At 31.0% G+C, this 16,986-nt stretch overlaps 2 protein-coding genes across 2 annotated transcripts; one reads left to right on the plus strand and one right to left on the minus strand.

Annotated features, from left to right (window-relative positions):
• LOC106787539 lies at positions 1-2,375 on the minus strand. Its single transcript, XM_014749966.1, has 2 exons — positions 2,027-2,375; positions 1-1,236 (listed from the first exon to the last, which is right to left on the minus strand). The coding sequence occupies exons 1-2, from the start codon at positions 2,069-2,071 to the stop codon at positions 955-957; spliced, it is 327 nt and encodes a 108-aa protein (XP_014605452.1). The 5' UTR covers positions 2,072-2,375; the 3' UTR covers positions 1-954.
• Positions 2,376-9,378: 7,003 nt separating this feature from the next.
• Positions 9,379-10,454, plus strand: LOC106787112 (p53 and DNA damage-regulated protein 1). Its single transcript, XM_014749213.1, has 2 exons — positions 9,379-9,964; positions 10,029-10,454. Exons 1-2 carry the CDS (start codon positions 9,736-9,738, stop codon positions 10,196-10,198), a joined length of 399 nt encoding a protein of 132 aa, XP_014604699.1. The 5' UTR covers positions 9,379-9,735; the 3' UTR covers positions 10,199-10,454.
• The last annotated feature ends 6,532 nt before the right edge of the window (positions 10,455-16,986 follow it).

A 16,986-nucleotide genomic window follows, 5' to 3' on the forward strand; every position in this document is an offset into this window, starting at 1 on the left:
TATATATATATTTTTTTTATTAATGTTGAATATTATTTAATTAAATGGACGAAAAAGATTCGTTCGGATAGCGTTTATATGTGTATATGTGTGTGTGTGTGTGTATGCTTATTAGTGAAACGTTTAACATAAATTTGTGTATACACATATAATTTATCCCATTTGTTTTTTATAATTTACAATAATTAATTGTTTGAATTTATTAAAGTACACATACCAACATTTATATCGATTAAAGTATTAGATGAAATAAGTAATATTTTATGATATTGCAAGTATGTTACCTTGGACGTGAAATCGACTCAAACCAACTAGAAACGAACATTAACTTTATTTCTATTCTATTCTATTCTATACTATATTCTTGCACACACATAGGCATATATCCAATATGCGTTTGTACTATATTTGGTATTGCTGCACTATAAAAAAAAAGAAAAAAGAACTTATATCGAATAATATAGCAACAAGATTGTATCGTTTGCTAGAGAAACATTTTCTTTTTTTTTTTTTTTTAAATTAAAACAGATTCAATCAATCCAGTAGAAGCTTATTTTCTAAAAATTTATGCTAGAAATACACACACAGAGACGGAAATACAAATAATCTTAAGTTTATACATTTTTGTGGACGATGATAATTACAATTAAATTAAACGAGATCAAAATAATAATAATATTAATAATAATAATAATAGTGAGATTTGTTTAAAGATCTATTTCGGAAGACCATCATGTAAAAAATTTTCCATTGGTCTAACACAACATGCGCTTCGTCATATCTTTCTTTTAAATAAACATTTTTTCTTTTTTATTGCCAGCAATATTAGGAACGCGTGTAATAAATAATAAAAAAATATCTGTACAACGGAGAAATAGAAAAAGATAGATAAAGAAAAAAGTGTATAAATAATAAAAGAAATAAAATTAATTATATTTTACAATATAACGAACGTTAGATCGTCGTCATTTCGTTTTCAATGTTCTCGTTTCTCTGATTTTCTTCGTACTCGTCACAGCAATTACAACATCTCGATTCGCAATCGTCAATGTTCTCGATGACGTAAGTCATATAAGTGTCGATACTTTTCGCATCCAGGGATGGAAGAGACAAGGAAAGTGATACTGCATCAAAATCTCCTATACTTGATTGCCAACCATTTCCACCATTACCACCACCATTGGATTGTTGCGACCTTTTCAATTTTCGACTCCTCGTTGACAGCTTCTTGATCGCCTACGATTAAAATTAACGATATGTGTTTATGCCTGTTTGTTTTTTTTTTTTTCTATCTATTGAAAAAAAAATGTCAAAAAAACAATTTTCCTACTTTCCTAACTCTACCCCAATTCCCTATACATCAACTCACCCACCATCACCCTATATCACCCCAAACCCCTCCACCTCCCTCCCGCTTCTAACTACTACCCCTTCCTCATTCTTCCTGACTACAAACGAGACTCTCTGACGTAAAACACGCAAGCTAACAGATTACGTTACACGATAATATTCCTATCTTCATATGTAAGTAAGTGTACGTGTGTATATACACATATATGTGTGCGTTTATGTATCTCTAATGTTACAATAACACGTTTTCAATGCTTCCAGATAAAAACGATCAAGATTTATCATTTATCTATCCCATTTATCTATCACATTCGTAATACTTCTTGCTTTTTTACTCTTTACTCTAAATTAATTTCTTTTTCTTTTTGCTTTTCATAATTGATAAAAATATTAAAAAGCTCTCGGAAGTGGAATCGAACGGTCAAAAACGATGAGCAAGCCAATGCCCGGGTCACTCTCGGATGTCACGCTCGAAAATTAGGTCGTCGAGCTACGAACTTTACACACATATATACGTATGTACGTGTATGTCTCTCTCTCTCTGCACGTATACTTGTTTCTAACTAAACTTATGCACGTATTATACATCGTATGACGCATAACATTACGTATAATTATTTTCACGTATAATAATTAAAAAAAAAAACAACAACAACACCGTTGTATGTTTTCTTACCCGTAAAATTCTGCGCCCTGATTTGCTCAACAATTTTTTCAACATGATCACTTAAAAATATATCTTCTTCTTCCTTCTTCTTCTTCCTTCTTTTCCTATGGGGTGGTGGTATCCTTGTTGGTGGATGATGTCGAATATTTTGAAGGATTTTCTGTGACGTCACTAAACGTAAGCGTCCAAGTTAATCGTTCCAATTTTATCTCGATGATGTATATATTATTCTTTCCTTTTGTCTTTTTTTTCTTTTTATACTTAATTTTCAATTTCAATTTTTATATACGAGAAATAAAAAAATAGATGATAGAATGAAAATGCGTAATTTTCAAATGTCAGAGAATTACTTTCGTATTTTTTTCCTCTCTCTCTCTCTCTCTCTCTCTCTCTCTCTCTCTCTCTCTCCCCCTCTGTATGTGTATATATATATATATGAGTGTATTAGAGTAACGTAAAATACGATCGATGCGAACTGTACGCCGTCGCGAGACGAAATGCCGCTCCTGCAAGTTACCCTCTCCTATTTATTACCTCGGTCGGCCGCGACCTTATCACACATTATGAGAACCCCCCCCCCAGCCCCTTTCCCCTTTCTCCCCTTTCTCCCCATTCCCCTCTCCACCTCGACGTTTTTTTCTCTTTCCCTATAATTTTCTCTTTCTCCCTCTTTCTCTGGGGGTTTTCTCGTTTACCCTCACCCCTTGTAACTTTTGCAAGAAAGATTTTACGAGACAACCCCGTGGACGATTTTCCCCTAACACGCTTAAGACGAATCTTGTTGATATCATCTCGTGACATCTTCCCATTCTCCCACCGATCGTCATATCCTCCTACTACCTCTATACAAGATGATTCCTTTTTTATTTTTTTTTTTTTTTTTTTTATTATTATAATTTGTTTTGTATATTGTTCTATTAATTATTATTGAAAGATTGCTGATCAAAAAAGTATTGAAATAATTTTTCCGATTTTCTCGATGAATTTTCGATTACATTTTTTTCTCATTACTACACTAGGTTATAATATTTTCTTAGATAATATGTTTTCTTTTTCTTTCAATTTGTTTTTTATATTTTACTCATCGATCGAAAGATTTTGTTACAATGTTTTCCGTTTATGTATCAGGTTGCTCGGGAAAGTTGTTCGTACCGATTTATAAATATTAAAAGTGTTTTTCTTTCAAATTTTCTTTCCGGGTAATCTAATAATATGAAAAAGAATATATATGTTGTTTATTTATTTAAATGTGAAAAGGAAAATTTTAAACAAATTTTTATATAACTTACGGATTATTATTTTTATCATTAATGTTTTAATTATAAAATGTATCATTAGAATTACGAATAATTTCATGAGTATTACATTTTATGTGTATCTCGTTTATTTTTATTTTCATATTTTAACTTAATAAATATTTCGAATATTTATTGATGATAATTAATATATATATATATTACTTTTGTGTTCGTAATAATTATTAATTATAATCTTAATGATAAAATTAAATTGTTTTTTTTTTTTTTATATTGAACTAGTAATTATTTATAGAAATTTGCAATAATAATAAATTCTTGAAATCTTTACGATCGATACGAAACATTATAAATTTACTTTTTCTTTTGAATAAAAACAATAACACAATAATAATAATAATAATTATGATGAATATTAATGAAAAAATAATGCAACGATCGATTCAATTCTATTTGGTGTCCAGTGGGATCATGAAAGAGTGAGAGAGAATGAGAAGAAAATCGAATTGGATTAATGGCTCGATGATTGATGGCGAATTGTCAATAGAGTATACACTATCTCTGAACCATAGATATAATAGGATAAGTTAATTGATCGTAGATTCCACTCGATTGATTTTTCGTCCTTGCATTCTATTATTATTTGCATTTCCTATATATACCGATTAGATAGAATATTTTTGTTATCCATGGTCGATAAATTTCCACCACCACCACCACCACAACCACTACCACCCTCACCCTTAAAATAAATTATTTAAAATAAAATATTTGTTTTTTTTCATTTTCATATTAATTTATTATCTTTTTTTTCATTATTATTTAATATATCCCATATATGTAATATTCAAAGAACCGCAAATGAAATATATATATGAACACTTAAACGTAATTAAATGATCGATCCTAAGATCGAGAACCAACCTCGTTTCTGTGCACGTGCATCTCGAACGTGGACACGCGTCGATCGTACATCTCTGCGGTCAAAGAGAATTAAATCATCTACAATATTTGTAGAAAGATAAAGATAAAGGTAAAGATAAAAAGATCGACAAAAAACAACTCTTCCTTCCTTGCTGCACTTTTGTTTTTTTTTTTCCACGGGGGGGATCATTCGCATGCTTTTTTTTTTACAATTCGAAACGAAAAATATCGATCCGTCGTGCGATTCTTTCTTTCGATCAAAATTATAAAGAAAAAAAAAAAAATATATATATAAAAAAAATCACAGGCGCATAAATACGAATAAAAATGAATTTAATTCTCCGTTGAGAGATAATAAGATATACAAAAATTCGTGGAAATGATTCGACGCCTTTGGTATTTCCTTCTTCTTTTTTTTTTTTTTTACAAGTTAATTATAAATGGGATCAAGATGAAAAGACGATAATGTTTATAGCTCGCGTTAGCGTACTTTCAATAAAATGGTCGATCATGTGTGTCTGTGTATATGTGTATGTGTATGTATTAGTTACGTGTAGATGTGACGCGTGTGATCGAGGTAGTTCTCACGCGAGGGCACGTGCCCCATTCGTCGTACCCCTCGACGTACGACGTTCAAGCTAACAGCCACGTGCCGGCTCGGTGCTTCCACGAAAAACTCATAATTGTCATAACATTCGAGCATGGACGACGACGAAGAAGACTAAAGACAAAAAAAGAGTAAAAAAGACAAAGAGAGAAAGAAAGAGAGAGAGAGAGAGAGAGAGAAAGAGAGAGAGAGATCCTTCCATAGAATTGAATTCATAAGTGCCCTCCTTCGTTCTATGCTAAAATCTCTTTTGTGTTTTGCAAATCTCTTCTACTTTTCTTTCTTTTTTTTTTTATTATTATTATTTTTTTTGTATTGAAACGAACTTTTTTAACCGATCGTAAAGATCAATTTTTTTGAAATGACATAAAAAGAGAGGGAGAGAAAGAGAGTGAGATAGAAACCATAATCGATCATCGATAGTTAAACGAAATTATGGATATACGTGTGGAGATACACACGTACACGATACACAATCGAAAATATTAGTATAGTACAGTACTGTTATTTGATTTACTTTAATTGATTGTTAATAAATCGAAAGGAAATGTATATTGTAGTTTAAAAGCACCGAATATGAATATGGTGTGCCGTCATCTTTGCAATTCACCGTTAAACTGGACCTTGTTGTCCTCCGTGAAAGTTATTTTATTAATTTTTGTTCATACGATTTTCAAAAAAGTTGCGTATGTCTCTCTAACGGGAATAATATTCCTTATAAATAGAATTAAATATAATAAAACATTATGATTTAAGCATTCTTTCTATCTTTATATAATTGTTTAAACTAAAATATATTTGTTTTAACGTTCCCCTTTTTGCAATGATGACATCGTAGGTAAAATTTTCGTCTAAAAGAATATAAGATCGAAATTATGTAAAAGTACGTAAATATATGTATGTAATTTTTAAATCAATATATATGTATTTAAACAATCTTAAATATAAGAAAAGTATATTAGAATAATAAAATATAATTGTTAATTAATCGAAAGGAATGTATATTGTTACATAATAACACGGAGTATATGATCAGTGCACCGTCTTCCTCGAAATCCATCGTTAGACTGGCACGTTGTCCTCTGTGAAAGTTTTTTAATTAAATATTGTTTATATAACTTTTCGAAAAGTATTCCGATATATATACATATATATATATATATATATTCGTCATAAATAAAATCTATTCATCTGAAAGTCATATAAATAAGAATCAATAAAAGAAATTTAATCGACTTTCATGGAGGACAATGATTCAGTTTACTGTTGGATTTCGAAGGGGACACTACATCGAACTTATACTCGATGCTTTTAAACTACAATATACATTTCTTTTTATTTATTATCAATCATTTGATATATATCGAACATTCCGTGTGGATGTACTTTATTAATATTTTCGATTGTTCGAATTAAAATACATTTTTAGATTTTTTTTTTTTTTGTTTTCAAGTAAACCATCATTAAAAATATTTTTTTGTTTCTACAATCTCTCATCTTTCTTTCTTTATTTCTTCTTCGTAATTTACATTACAAAGAAGAGTTGAACGAGTTGATATATTTTAACAAAAACATATTATATTTCATGAAAATAGTTTGCTAACGTTAAACAAAAACGATTATTCCAAGAGAACGAGTTAATCTAATCCGTTTCCGTTGAAACGTAAATGAAACTTTGTATTTCAGTGATTTTCTGAACAAAACTCTGAGAGTCTCTTCTTGTGATTGATTAATCGGTACCAGGCTGTGCAAAGATAACACGAGAGACACTCCTTGATAACATTGTCAAATTTAACGATATTAAATGACGAGTTATTTGTCTCTTGTCAGCGAAACCAACAAGTTTACGTTTACGATATCTTGACGTATTCATTTACTGACGTCAATTCTGACCATATATTTTTATTTTATTTTATTATATTTTATTTTATTTATCACTCTCTCTCTCTCTCTCTCTCTCTCTCTCTCTCTCTCTCTCTCTTTCTTTCTTTCTTTCTTTATTTCTTTTATTTTACTTTTGTTATTCTTCCTCTTTCACTTAATTTCCTCGAATTAATAGTTCAACGATCGAATAAATAAAACGAACCGGCTAGATAATTTCCTTCGATTATTCCGAAACATTGTTTCCGCTTTAGAAATAAATGACGTCATATTCTTCTTACAAATAATTTATCTTAATATATATTTTCATTGTTATTTGTCTTTTTCCTCTTCTATAATATTCATTTTAAACGGATTAAAACTAAATCCCGTAGCACAGTGGCACGTGTCGAATATTGCACAGATGATCCCCAATCGTTAAGAAAGTTTAATCAAGTTTTCTATTTAATTGTACAATTGTATTCCTTTTTATATTAAAAATATATATTTGTCTATTATTAAAATCTAATATTAAACTTGTTGTTTATTATTTTTAATATTACGTAAATATTGTTGAATCGAGAGCAAATATTTTGTCTACGATTAGAATTCGATGACAGAAATGTTATATTTTTTTTTTTTTTTTTTTTTTTTCAACTATTTTTTTAAGATACACGATTCATAAACAAGATAATAAATTGACAAATTAAAAGTTAGATCAACGATATGGACCCAAGTTGGTAAATTTATTTACAATAGGAAGTTTTGAGTGACGTTAATAATTAGTTGAAAAATATTGAATGTGTGTGAGAATAATAAAATTAAAAAAGAAAGAAAAAATTCGATATAACGAAGTAAGTAAGAATGATGAAAGAAATAAGGTTCGCGGCTTGGTTGGTGCAAGCTAATCATTTTTAGGGGAAACAATTGCCATTGGCGATAGTGTAACGACCGACGCGTGCCATGTCACGTGGCTAAGAATGCACGTTCAAACATTGCATACGAGTGCACAGCAAAGGATAAAAAAAGAAAGGAAGAAAGAGAAAGAGAGAACGATAGAAAAATAAGTCTCGTCTAATTGCGACGGCCGTTCCATTAGAGATTAAACTTCAAACGGGGACCGAATGTTTCAACAAAATGTTCTTCAGTTAATTAATAATATCTCTCGTAACTCGAAGACAAAAGAATTAAACTCGTAATATCATCTAACAGATTGTAACAAAAGAAACCAAATTAAAATATATATTATAAAAATTACATATCGTTTTTCATAATACAAATTTGCAAAATATAATCGTAACGACCAACCATTTATCTGAAAGAAAATCCGAAAGATATAATAAAAGTATAAAGAAAATAAAGATAATGAGAAAAAATTATGATAATAAAATAGAATAATACAATTTGCACAAATCATTTCTCTTTCTCTTTTTCATTCTTCCTTTCTTTCTATCTTTCTTACTGTCCTCCTCTTATTAGACTTTGAATAAAGGTCAGAAGTTAATGGGAGCGAACACGTTAATTATACTGATGACGTATAACTCGAGAATTTTGTAAGACAGCACGTCCTCGAAAACGTCACGAATTACGTGACTGCGTTTACATTGATTTATCTCCAGCTGCAACTCGTAAATATTTGTAAAACCGTCGTTTACGATGTTGCAGTCACATCACACAAGATGATCGTTCATCGTCGATATTTCATTTACATCTGAATTAATATTATGAGAAATAAAAGGCAAACTTTTACATCGTTCTGATCAATTTCATTCGTGAAATAAACTGATTGTGACAGATTCTTTTTTTGAAATATTTTTTTAATTATAAACATAGCTAAATTGAAATATATATCTTTCGTAATTGTATTTATACCCTAACGGGTTGCAGTTATCAACAGCGTTTATATTCAAATACTACGTGGGAAGAGAATGGATTGATGCCTCTCACACGTTAGTCATATGATTAGTATAAGGCATGTACGTAGATATATTATATAAAACGATGCATTTATTCATAAAAGTGCATTTCCTGAGACCAAACATCTAGTGGTAAGGTGGAGCAAAGTAGAATCGGTTGGTAGTGTAGTAAACGAGCATCAGTAGGTAAGATAACACTAGAGTATCAGTTAGAAAGACAATACTACATAATCTTAGTCGATAGAATAGAACAAAACAGTATCGGTCGTTAAAGTAGTATTAAAGAATACAGACCTACATAAAAGCTCCCAAGGCATCTCTTTCATCTATCTAGATTCATTTAAGTTGCTACTGGGACTATCAGTGAGCGATGGTAAGTACTAATTGTACTAATACAATAGTATTGTACCCTCATCGCTCACTGATAGTCCCAGTAGCAACTTAAATAAATCTGAATAGATAAAAAAGGGACTTGTGAGTTTCTATATACTTCACCACAAAAAAGTTGGCATATATAAAATATTTTTTCAATTATTAATATCTAATTATATAATTAAATCATAAAGTGTGCAATTATATATTGCAAATGTGCAACTAGTGAGCACTTAAAAGAATACTTATTTATTTTTTCTGCTGTTTAGTTTCTATGCTAACTTTTCTACAGTTATCAAAGTATACTGTATTCTTTGATTGTATTGTAGCATCATCACGTTAAGTACTTACTATCGCCCACTGGTTGTCTCGGTAGCAACTAAGATGAATCTGGTTAGGTAAAAAAGAAGACTTATGAGCTTCTATGTTCTTCTGTATTTATTGGTAATGTTAAAATTAGTCATCAATTTCAATATGTTCATTCCTATTTATAAGAATTCAAAAACATGCACTCTAAACAGATATTAATCGTTAAAGATTGGCTATTAGTATGGTATAAATACTCTTGTGAGCGATGATACTAAATGTACACTATTTATAAAATTCTGCATCTAGCACTACGTGAGCGCTCGTAGTTCCATTATCAAGAACTTGATGTATAAACAGATTCTAACCTATCAAAAATTTTAACGTATCTAAGAAAGAACTTTCTGTGTGTAATTTTCAACAAGTAAACGAATAATTTAATAATAATATATTTGCAATTATTGAATATAACTGTGAATGATGAAAGAACAGCAACAATTATTACAACACTTAGAACAAGTTGAAGCCAAAGCTGGAGAAATTCTTACGGATAGACAAGAAATAGTTTCACTTGATAAACGAAGAAACGATGACAGAGTTGGTATGAGAGCACTGCAAAAAACGAATTGTAATAAAACATGGATTGTGGTAGGTCCTATGCTGCTAAAAATGCCAAATGAAACTGCTGAAGGATTACTTTTGAAAGGTAACTTTTGATTTTATAGACTATAATTCTATTCGATAAATTATAACGAAATTTTATTATATAGATCAAAAACAATGCGACGTTGAAGTAAATAAATTACGAAGTGATTTAAAAGTTAAAGTAAATGAACTGAGAGATTTAGAATTAAGTCCACCTGTACCTGGAATAATGTTGAAACCTATGTCCAATAAAGAGATGTCTGTAATGAATCAAGTTTTAGGAAAAAATTCTTAGTACAAGTAAGATTTTAATTTAAGTATTGACTGCTATACACTGATATTTAATATATACATAATTTGGATAATCACAAATTGGCTTAGTGGAAATCAAACTAGTCAAATAATCAGTAATAAATAGAAATGGTCGATAATTAATTATTATAAAAGTAGGTATATATGTATATAACAATCAATAACAAATGAATTTTTATATATGAAAAGATGTTACAACAAAGTAGAACTAAAAAAGGTTAAATAAAACAAAAGACACAGATATTATTACTCGTTCAATCGTGCCTTATCTCACACATTTTATGTTTTGATATCCTCTCGAACTTTATTATGGTGCAATCCTCGTTTCATGGAACACTTTCCTACATTTATTAAAAAATCTTACTCACCTTCCGATTACGTTGTGAGTAATTATTGACATTCTAGACGATTAAGATTTCTTATTAATTCGCTCAATCTATTCTTTCTTTCAACAATAAATTCAAGTTTACAAAGATTGCAAAAAGCAACAAGGAACAATCCTTCATTAATAAAATGTCAAAAATAGAGTTTACAGTAATAATTACTCTAGTTATAATTTTTGACCTATTTTGACGAACAATATATCATATTAAAGAGAAAAGTGTAAACTATAAAATACTTTGCTTTAATTGTAATAAACAAAATGTATTCCCTATGAAAATTTTCATATAAAACATTGTTGTATTTGAGTATTTGTACGCATACATGTTGGTAGTTTAAGTATTAAAAATACCAGCATGTTTTGCTTCGTCTTAAATGGGGTTGGGATTGTGGCTGGAAAAAATAAAGAAAGAAAGAGAGAGGCGAGGGGAAAAGGAAGAAAGAAAGAGAAAGTTAGAATTCTCTTTGTCGTTAAAAGTATTAAATTATTGCCGGAAAGTTGTTTGCATACAATGGCTCGGTGGCCTAAACGAATGTACTTCTATATTAGTATACACGTATATAAGAAAAAGAAAGAGAGAAAAGGGAAGGAAAAAGATACACAAAGGGATTGGATACCAAACCAAGTATTCCCTTATTTTCGTTCTTTTAGCTGCGAGGAGGAGTCAAACTAACAGAACTTCAATGCGACAACTTAAATTTATAATTCCATGCACAGCTCGTCTACGCCCACTTCATTCAAAGATATTGTTTTTGTTGGCACGTGTGTATTTTGTGTAGATTAATATTTATTTACTACGGTCAATAAATACTTTCTTATATTACAAAAAATATATATTCATTGGTTAATAAATAATTTAGAGAAATTTGCATTTTTTTTTTTATATTTAAATAAATAATATAAATTTCTACTGTTTATATACAATAAAAGTAAAAATAAAATGAAGAAGAGGTACTGATATTTAGATATATTTTTATATAAATGTTATATTGCGGATAGTTATATTGTTAAAAAGCAAGAACAAGTTTCATAATAAGAAGAATTTTAACGACCTTCGATCGATGCATTCCTAGAGACTCTTTCCAAGGAATCATATTCTCAGGCACGAACAACGGCTTTGTGTTTCTTAACTTTTCCTCTTAAAGTATCTAAAGCGTTTACTATATTTCTATAACAGTGCTCTTTCTTCAATCCCGTAATTAGATCTACAAAGAATTATGATATCGTTGTAAAATTTTTTATACAAGAATAAAAACAAAGAAACAACTCTTGGCCATAAATTAAACAAATTTATTCATTTTCTTATAAAATATATTCATCTTATTTTCATCACTTATATTTTCTTGTTTTTTTTTTCTCTAAGAGGAAATGGACGTAGACGATTCTATTTATAAAACAAAATTAGATATTTAATATAAAAAATGGTATATAAAAAAAAAAACTAAATATATAAAATAAAAAACAAAGTACACAATTGCATTAAATTAAATCATTCTCTCATTCCTTCTCTTTCTTTTTCTTTCTCATAAAACAAAAATACAAAGAACGAGAGCTAATAAGAATCGAGTGCATTAATAAAAGAAAAAAAAAAAAATCGTATGCATGTGATATCAACGACTCGCGTATTGTCTATCTCCACCATTTTAACGAGCTTGCTGCGAGCAAGCAACGAGCTGAAACGCACGTGCTGTTTTCGCGCCATGTAAAAGATAGAAAAAGAAGAAAGAAAAAAAAAAAAAGGAAGAAAAGAAATACATGAACAAGAAATAAAGAGTGAGAGAGACAAGAGGGAGGAAACGTTGACTCATTTCGTGCAACTTCCACTCGCGTGTTCTTGTCTCTCTTTTCGCAGCTGCGAATAAGAGCAGAGTCCAACACAACAAGGCTTCGTTCGATTTCCTTCTTCGCATTATTCGCGAATCCTGCTAGCTAGCTAGCTAGCTTTTGCGTTTCACATTTCACACCAGTGTGGATCCGAACCACCGACCCTTTACTTTACTTTCCATTTAGATTTTCTTTGTCTTTTCTCACGGGAAATATTCTCACACTTAATTCAACGCAACACGCACGTGCTGGAACATTATCAACCATTCCCTTCTTCATCTTTCAAAACAGATAAACAAAGGAAAAATCTTTCATTTTTCTTTTCTCTCTTTCTGTTTGTTTTATTTTTCAAAATGGTATGAACAATTTTTGTTATTAAATAAATTTTTCATCATAGAACGATAGATTTTCTATGTTTTTTTTTCACGATTAATTATCATCACCTATCGCGAATGATTTTTTTTTAATACTTTATATATTGTTACAAATATAACCGATAACAGACTGCAATAGTGTTTAAGGTTTTTTTTATTTAAAAATCCTACGACATTGTTTTCCTACATATCTCGTATAACATAATAGCTAAAGTTACTTGACCAGATGTTTATTAAAACAATCTCTCAAAGTTTGATTTCATTTGAAACACAGCGAAATTCTAATGCGCTTTGTTGACAAAAGCGAAATTTGAGAGAGAAAAACGGCCGAGGGAGAAAGAGAGAGAGAGAGAGAGAAATAATAATAATAATAATTATGAATATTATTATTATTATTATAATGCAGTATATAGAAGCAGAGTGATCAGTTTTATCTCTGTAAAACGTCATCGATAAGATACGACGAGAATCACGTTGTGTTCAGTTATTGAATGTGAATGTCACATTAAATGTATTTTATAACTATTCCTATTTAAAAATACCATCGTATAATTTTATTGTTGATTGATTTTGGAAGTAGAAACATTTTATTGTTCTTTAAGATAGAAACATCGAAAACCGTATTATCAATTAGTAAACAAAAGTATTGATTTATTTCTTTAAATACAAAAATAAAGTATTTACGTGTATATATTTTAAAAGATAGACTATAAATATATTGAAGATATACTAATTTGTAATCAAGATAGAGATAAACAGATATAGATAATTACGCGTTAATTTATAAATATATTATATAAAACATAGAGTACTTTCTCCGTAATTTAAACAAGCTGAAGGATAAGTAGAGATAGTAAAAAGAATCAATAAATTTTCCTATCAACTGACAACTAAAAAATATCAATGTTATCTATATATGGTCTACAAATGTTTCTCAATCTTCTTTAATCAATCAATAGAGCAGATAAATGTCCTAATCTTGAGACTTTTGACTTAGTTTGGTAAAGTTCGTGTTAGTTTACAAAAAAGTATTTTAATGAGGGTAGTACTGTTAAGTATCACAAGTACATTTGTATTGTTAATAAGATTGTAAGGAATGTTACTTGTATTTTAAAATGTGTTTTACCTAACAATTGATAAAAGTTTGAAAAAATTTGAAGAAAAGAAAGAGAAAGGCATATCGTTGAATAAAAAAGTAAAGATAAGATTCTCATCGATTTTATTGTTATCGAATTATCGATCTATGTTACAACATGATCATAAAGCACCTTCATAGATCAGAATCATCGGCTATGATAAAATAAGAAGAATAAGATAAAGAAGAAGAAGAAGAAGAAGAAGAAGAAAAAGAAGAAAGGTAAAGTGCGTTGTAATTGTCCTATCATGAAACGCATCGCGGATTCAATTGGATTCGAACGGCAATGACATTCCGTAACGTCGTCATTTTTCTAATCGTTAAACGCATTCAAATATGGCAATCTGAAGCCTGAGGTCCTTGGCTATATAGGCAGAAAAGTTAGCTCAAGGACAACAACCACACTCGTCTATTCGAATTTCATCATGGATGCGAAGCTGCTAACCGGGTGAATGTCACTGGTATTTGCGATTAAGATTCGTTTAATCTTACTCGTGTTCTTGTGTGCCTTTTTCACGAATCAACAGGGAAAATTTTAAAATCGATGATGGCAGAGAGAGAGAGAGAGAGAGAGAGAGAGAGAGAGAGAGCATAGAAATAATTTTACTTCTATCGACTCTACTCGACAATATTTTCTTAAGTTGATCCTTTTTTTTATTTTTTTTTTATAAAGGTTTATCTGCATTAAGCGGATCACAATTTAAAATTAAATTGAGTGATCCGCTTAAAAATAATCTAAAAGCGACGCTATATATATATACTTGAAATATTATTTTATTTTTCAAACAAGATACATGCCAGGTACTATGTTACCACCTACGAGTTCCGTTAGTAGAGAAAAGAAGGTAAAGAAAAGAAAAGAAAAGAAGCGAGGGTAAAAAAGAGGGTCGGTGAGAGCATAAAAAGGTTCTAGGGACGTCATTCAGTCGTAGCCCAAGTAAAATTCTACTAGAAAAAATAAAAAAGAGCAAAAGAAAAAAAAAAAAAAGCGGAGAATGATATATAGCAGTGTTGGACACACAAGGTCTGAAGTTCAAAGATGCGCGACGCGTAAGCCTTTTTGTTCATGATCTCGCAAAGTTATTTTTCACGAAATATTTTTCCTTTATAAAATCTGGATTCAACAATAATTTTGTTGTTTATAACTAAATTTAGATAGTAGTGATGTTCATAAGTGAAATAAATATGTTGTGGCCTACCAAAAAGATCGTTGTTCGGTTCTCGTGCTAAGAGATATGTCGGGCACTCGGCTACAGGTGCCACCTGCAAGTTCCGTAAGCGGGAGGGGAACGGTAAGAAAAAGGAGAAAAGAGAAGGGAGAGAGAGAAAGGAGGATAGACGAGGGGTCGTGTGGGGAAGAGAAAAGGGAAGGCTCGAGAAACGTCGTCTAGTCGTAGCCGGTGGCGGCAGGTTAAGGCGCGAATATCCAACATATCAGATCGGTGAGTCACTATGGCTCTTGTTCGATGCGTTCCGGCTACCCCATTCGCCGCCCACGCGACAACCCAGCTCTGACTCATCCACATTTCTTGGAAACGGTGCGCGTGTCTCATTTGAAATTTTCGGCTTGCGAGGGATCCAACGATGCTGTTCCTCCTACTGCGGCTGCTGCTGCTGCTGCTGCTGATGATGATATTACTATTGCTGATACTGCTGTTGTTACTGCTGCAAGCTCCCGTTATCATCGTTACTTCTTCTTCTTCTTCTTCTTTTTCGATTCTCTGCATTACTCTGATTGCTTGGAAAAACAAAGTTTCTTGATTAGTTTCCAAGTTAAATCGGTTCCCTTTTCGAAGAAACCATTGCATTTAAGTAGCATATACACTTCCCTCTCAAATCGATAACGCTGTAGTACATTTCGTGCAACCCCTCTGGAAGAGGGTTGAGATAGGGTCACGCTCCGATGCATCTTCCCCTTCACTTGCACCCTTATTCTTTTCTTACTTAGGTGATAACATCGTTTAACAAAGTATTTACTTATTCGTGCGTTAAAATCTATATATATATGCACATAAATATATATTGTTCGCAATTAAAATAATTGCTATCATTTTATTTGAACAAATCGAATCTTTAATAACAATCGAATGTTAACATAAAAATAAATAAATTTAATCTTAGGTAAATTCCATTAGTTTTTTAATATTACAAACTGTCCTCCTTTCGAGAAACGTTAAACGTTCCTCGTTAAAATTTGATTACGTGCGATGAGAAAGATATTATAATCCAACCGACCAACGTTCTTATTCAGATAGTCACGGGATCCCTAAAATAATATCATATTCCATTCTCTCTCAAAAAAAACCCATGCAAACCATTAAACTGGTATTATTAATAAAAACAATTAATCCTCCATTTATCGTCGTATAATTTCTCATTTAAAAATTCGCGTGATTAATAAAAAAGCATTTGAATAAGAATAATTAGTAGTCTCTTAAAATACCCGCGCAAACCATCCAATCATACATCCCTGGTTAGCGCGTTCACAGCTTCGATGTAGCGCCATTGGTTGAGTTGGAATAGCCAATGACGTCATCTTCTCTGCGTAGCGTCGGCGTAGAGTGGTTGGACGAAGGTAGCCGAACTCGGCCGAGGATAGGTCCGAACTTAAACGAATCTTCGGAGGTATTCCCCCGCGGTATGAGTCATCGTGCTGTTAGTTTCGCACGGTTTCGAGTAAAGGAGGCCTGCTGCCGCTGCTGCACGATAGACGACGTGCGCACACCTCGGTCAGCCGCTGTTTTTTAAACGTGTTCCTAAGAAAAAAGAAATAAGAGGAGGAGGAGGAGGAGGAGAAGTTGTGGAAAGGAGGGAAGGGGAACAGAGGAAGAGAAACAAAGAGAGAGAGAGAGTGAGTGAAAAAAGAAGAAGAAGAAGAATAACGGGGGAGGATTCTTTTCGAATCGAATTCTTTCGGAGCCGAACCAAGTGTACCTTCGTGTGCCTTTTGAGTGTTTCTTTCTATTTCTATTTCTCTCTCTCTCTCTCTCTCTCTCCCTCTCTCTTTTACTTTTTTAATAGAAATATTTATATATATATATATATATATATATTTT

The sequence above is a fragment of the Polistes canadensis genome, unplaced genomic scaffold, assembly GCF_001313835.1.
Source record: "Polistes canadensis isolate GaletaPanama2010 unplaced genomic scaffold, ASM131383v1 scaffold_4, whole genome shotgun sequence".
In the NCBI taxonomy this organism is placed as follows: Eukaryota; Metazoa; Arthropoda; class Insecta; order Hymenoptera; family Vespidae; genus Polistes; species Polistes canadensis.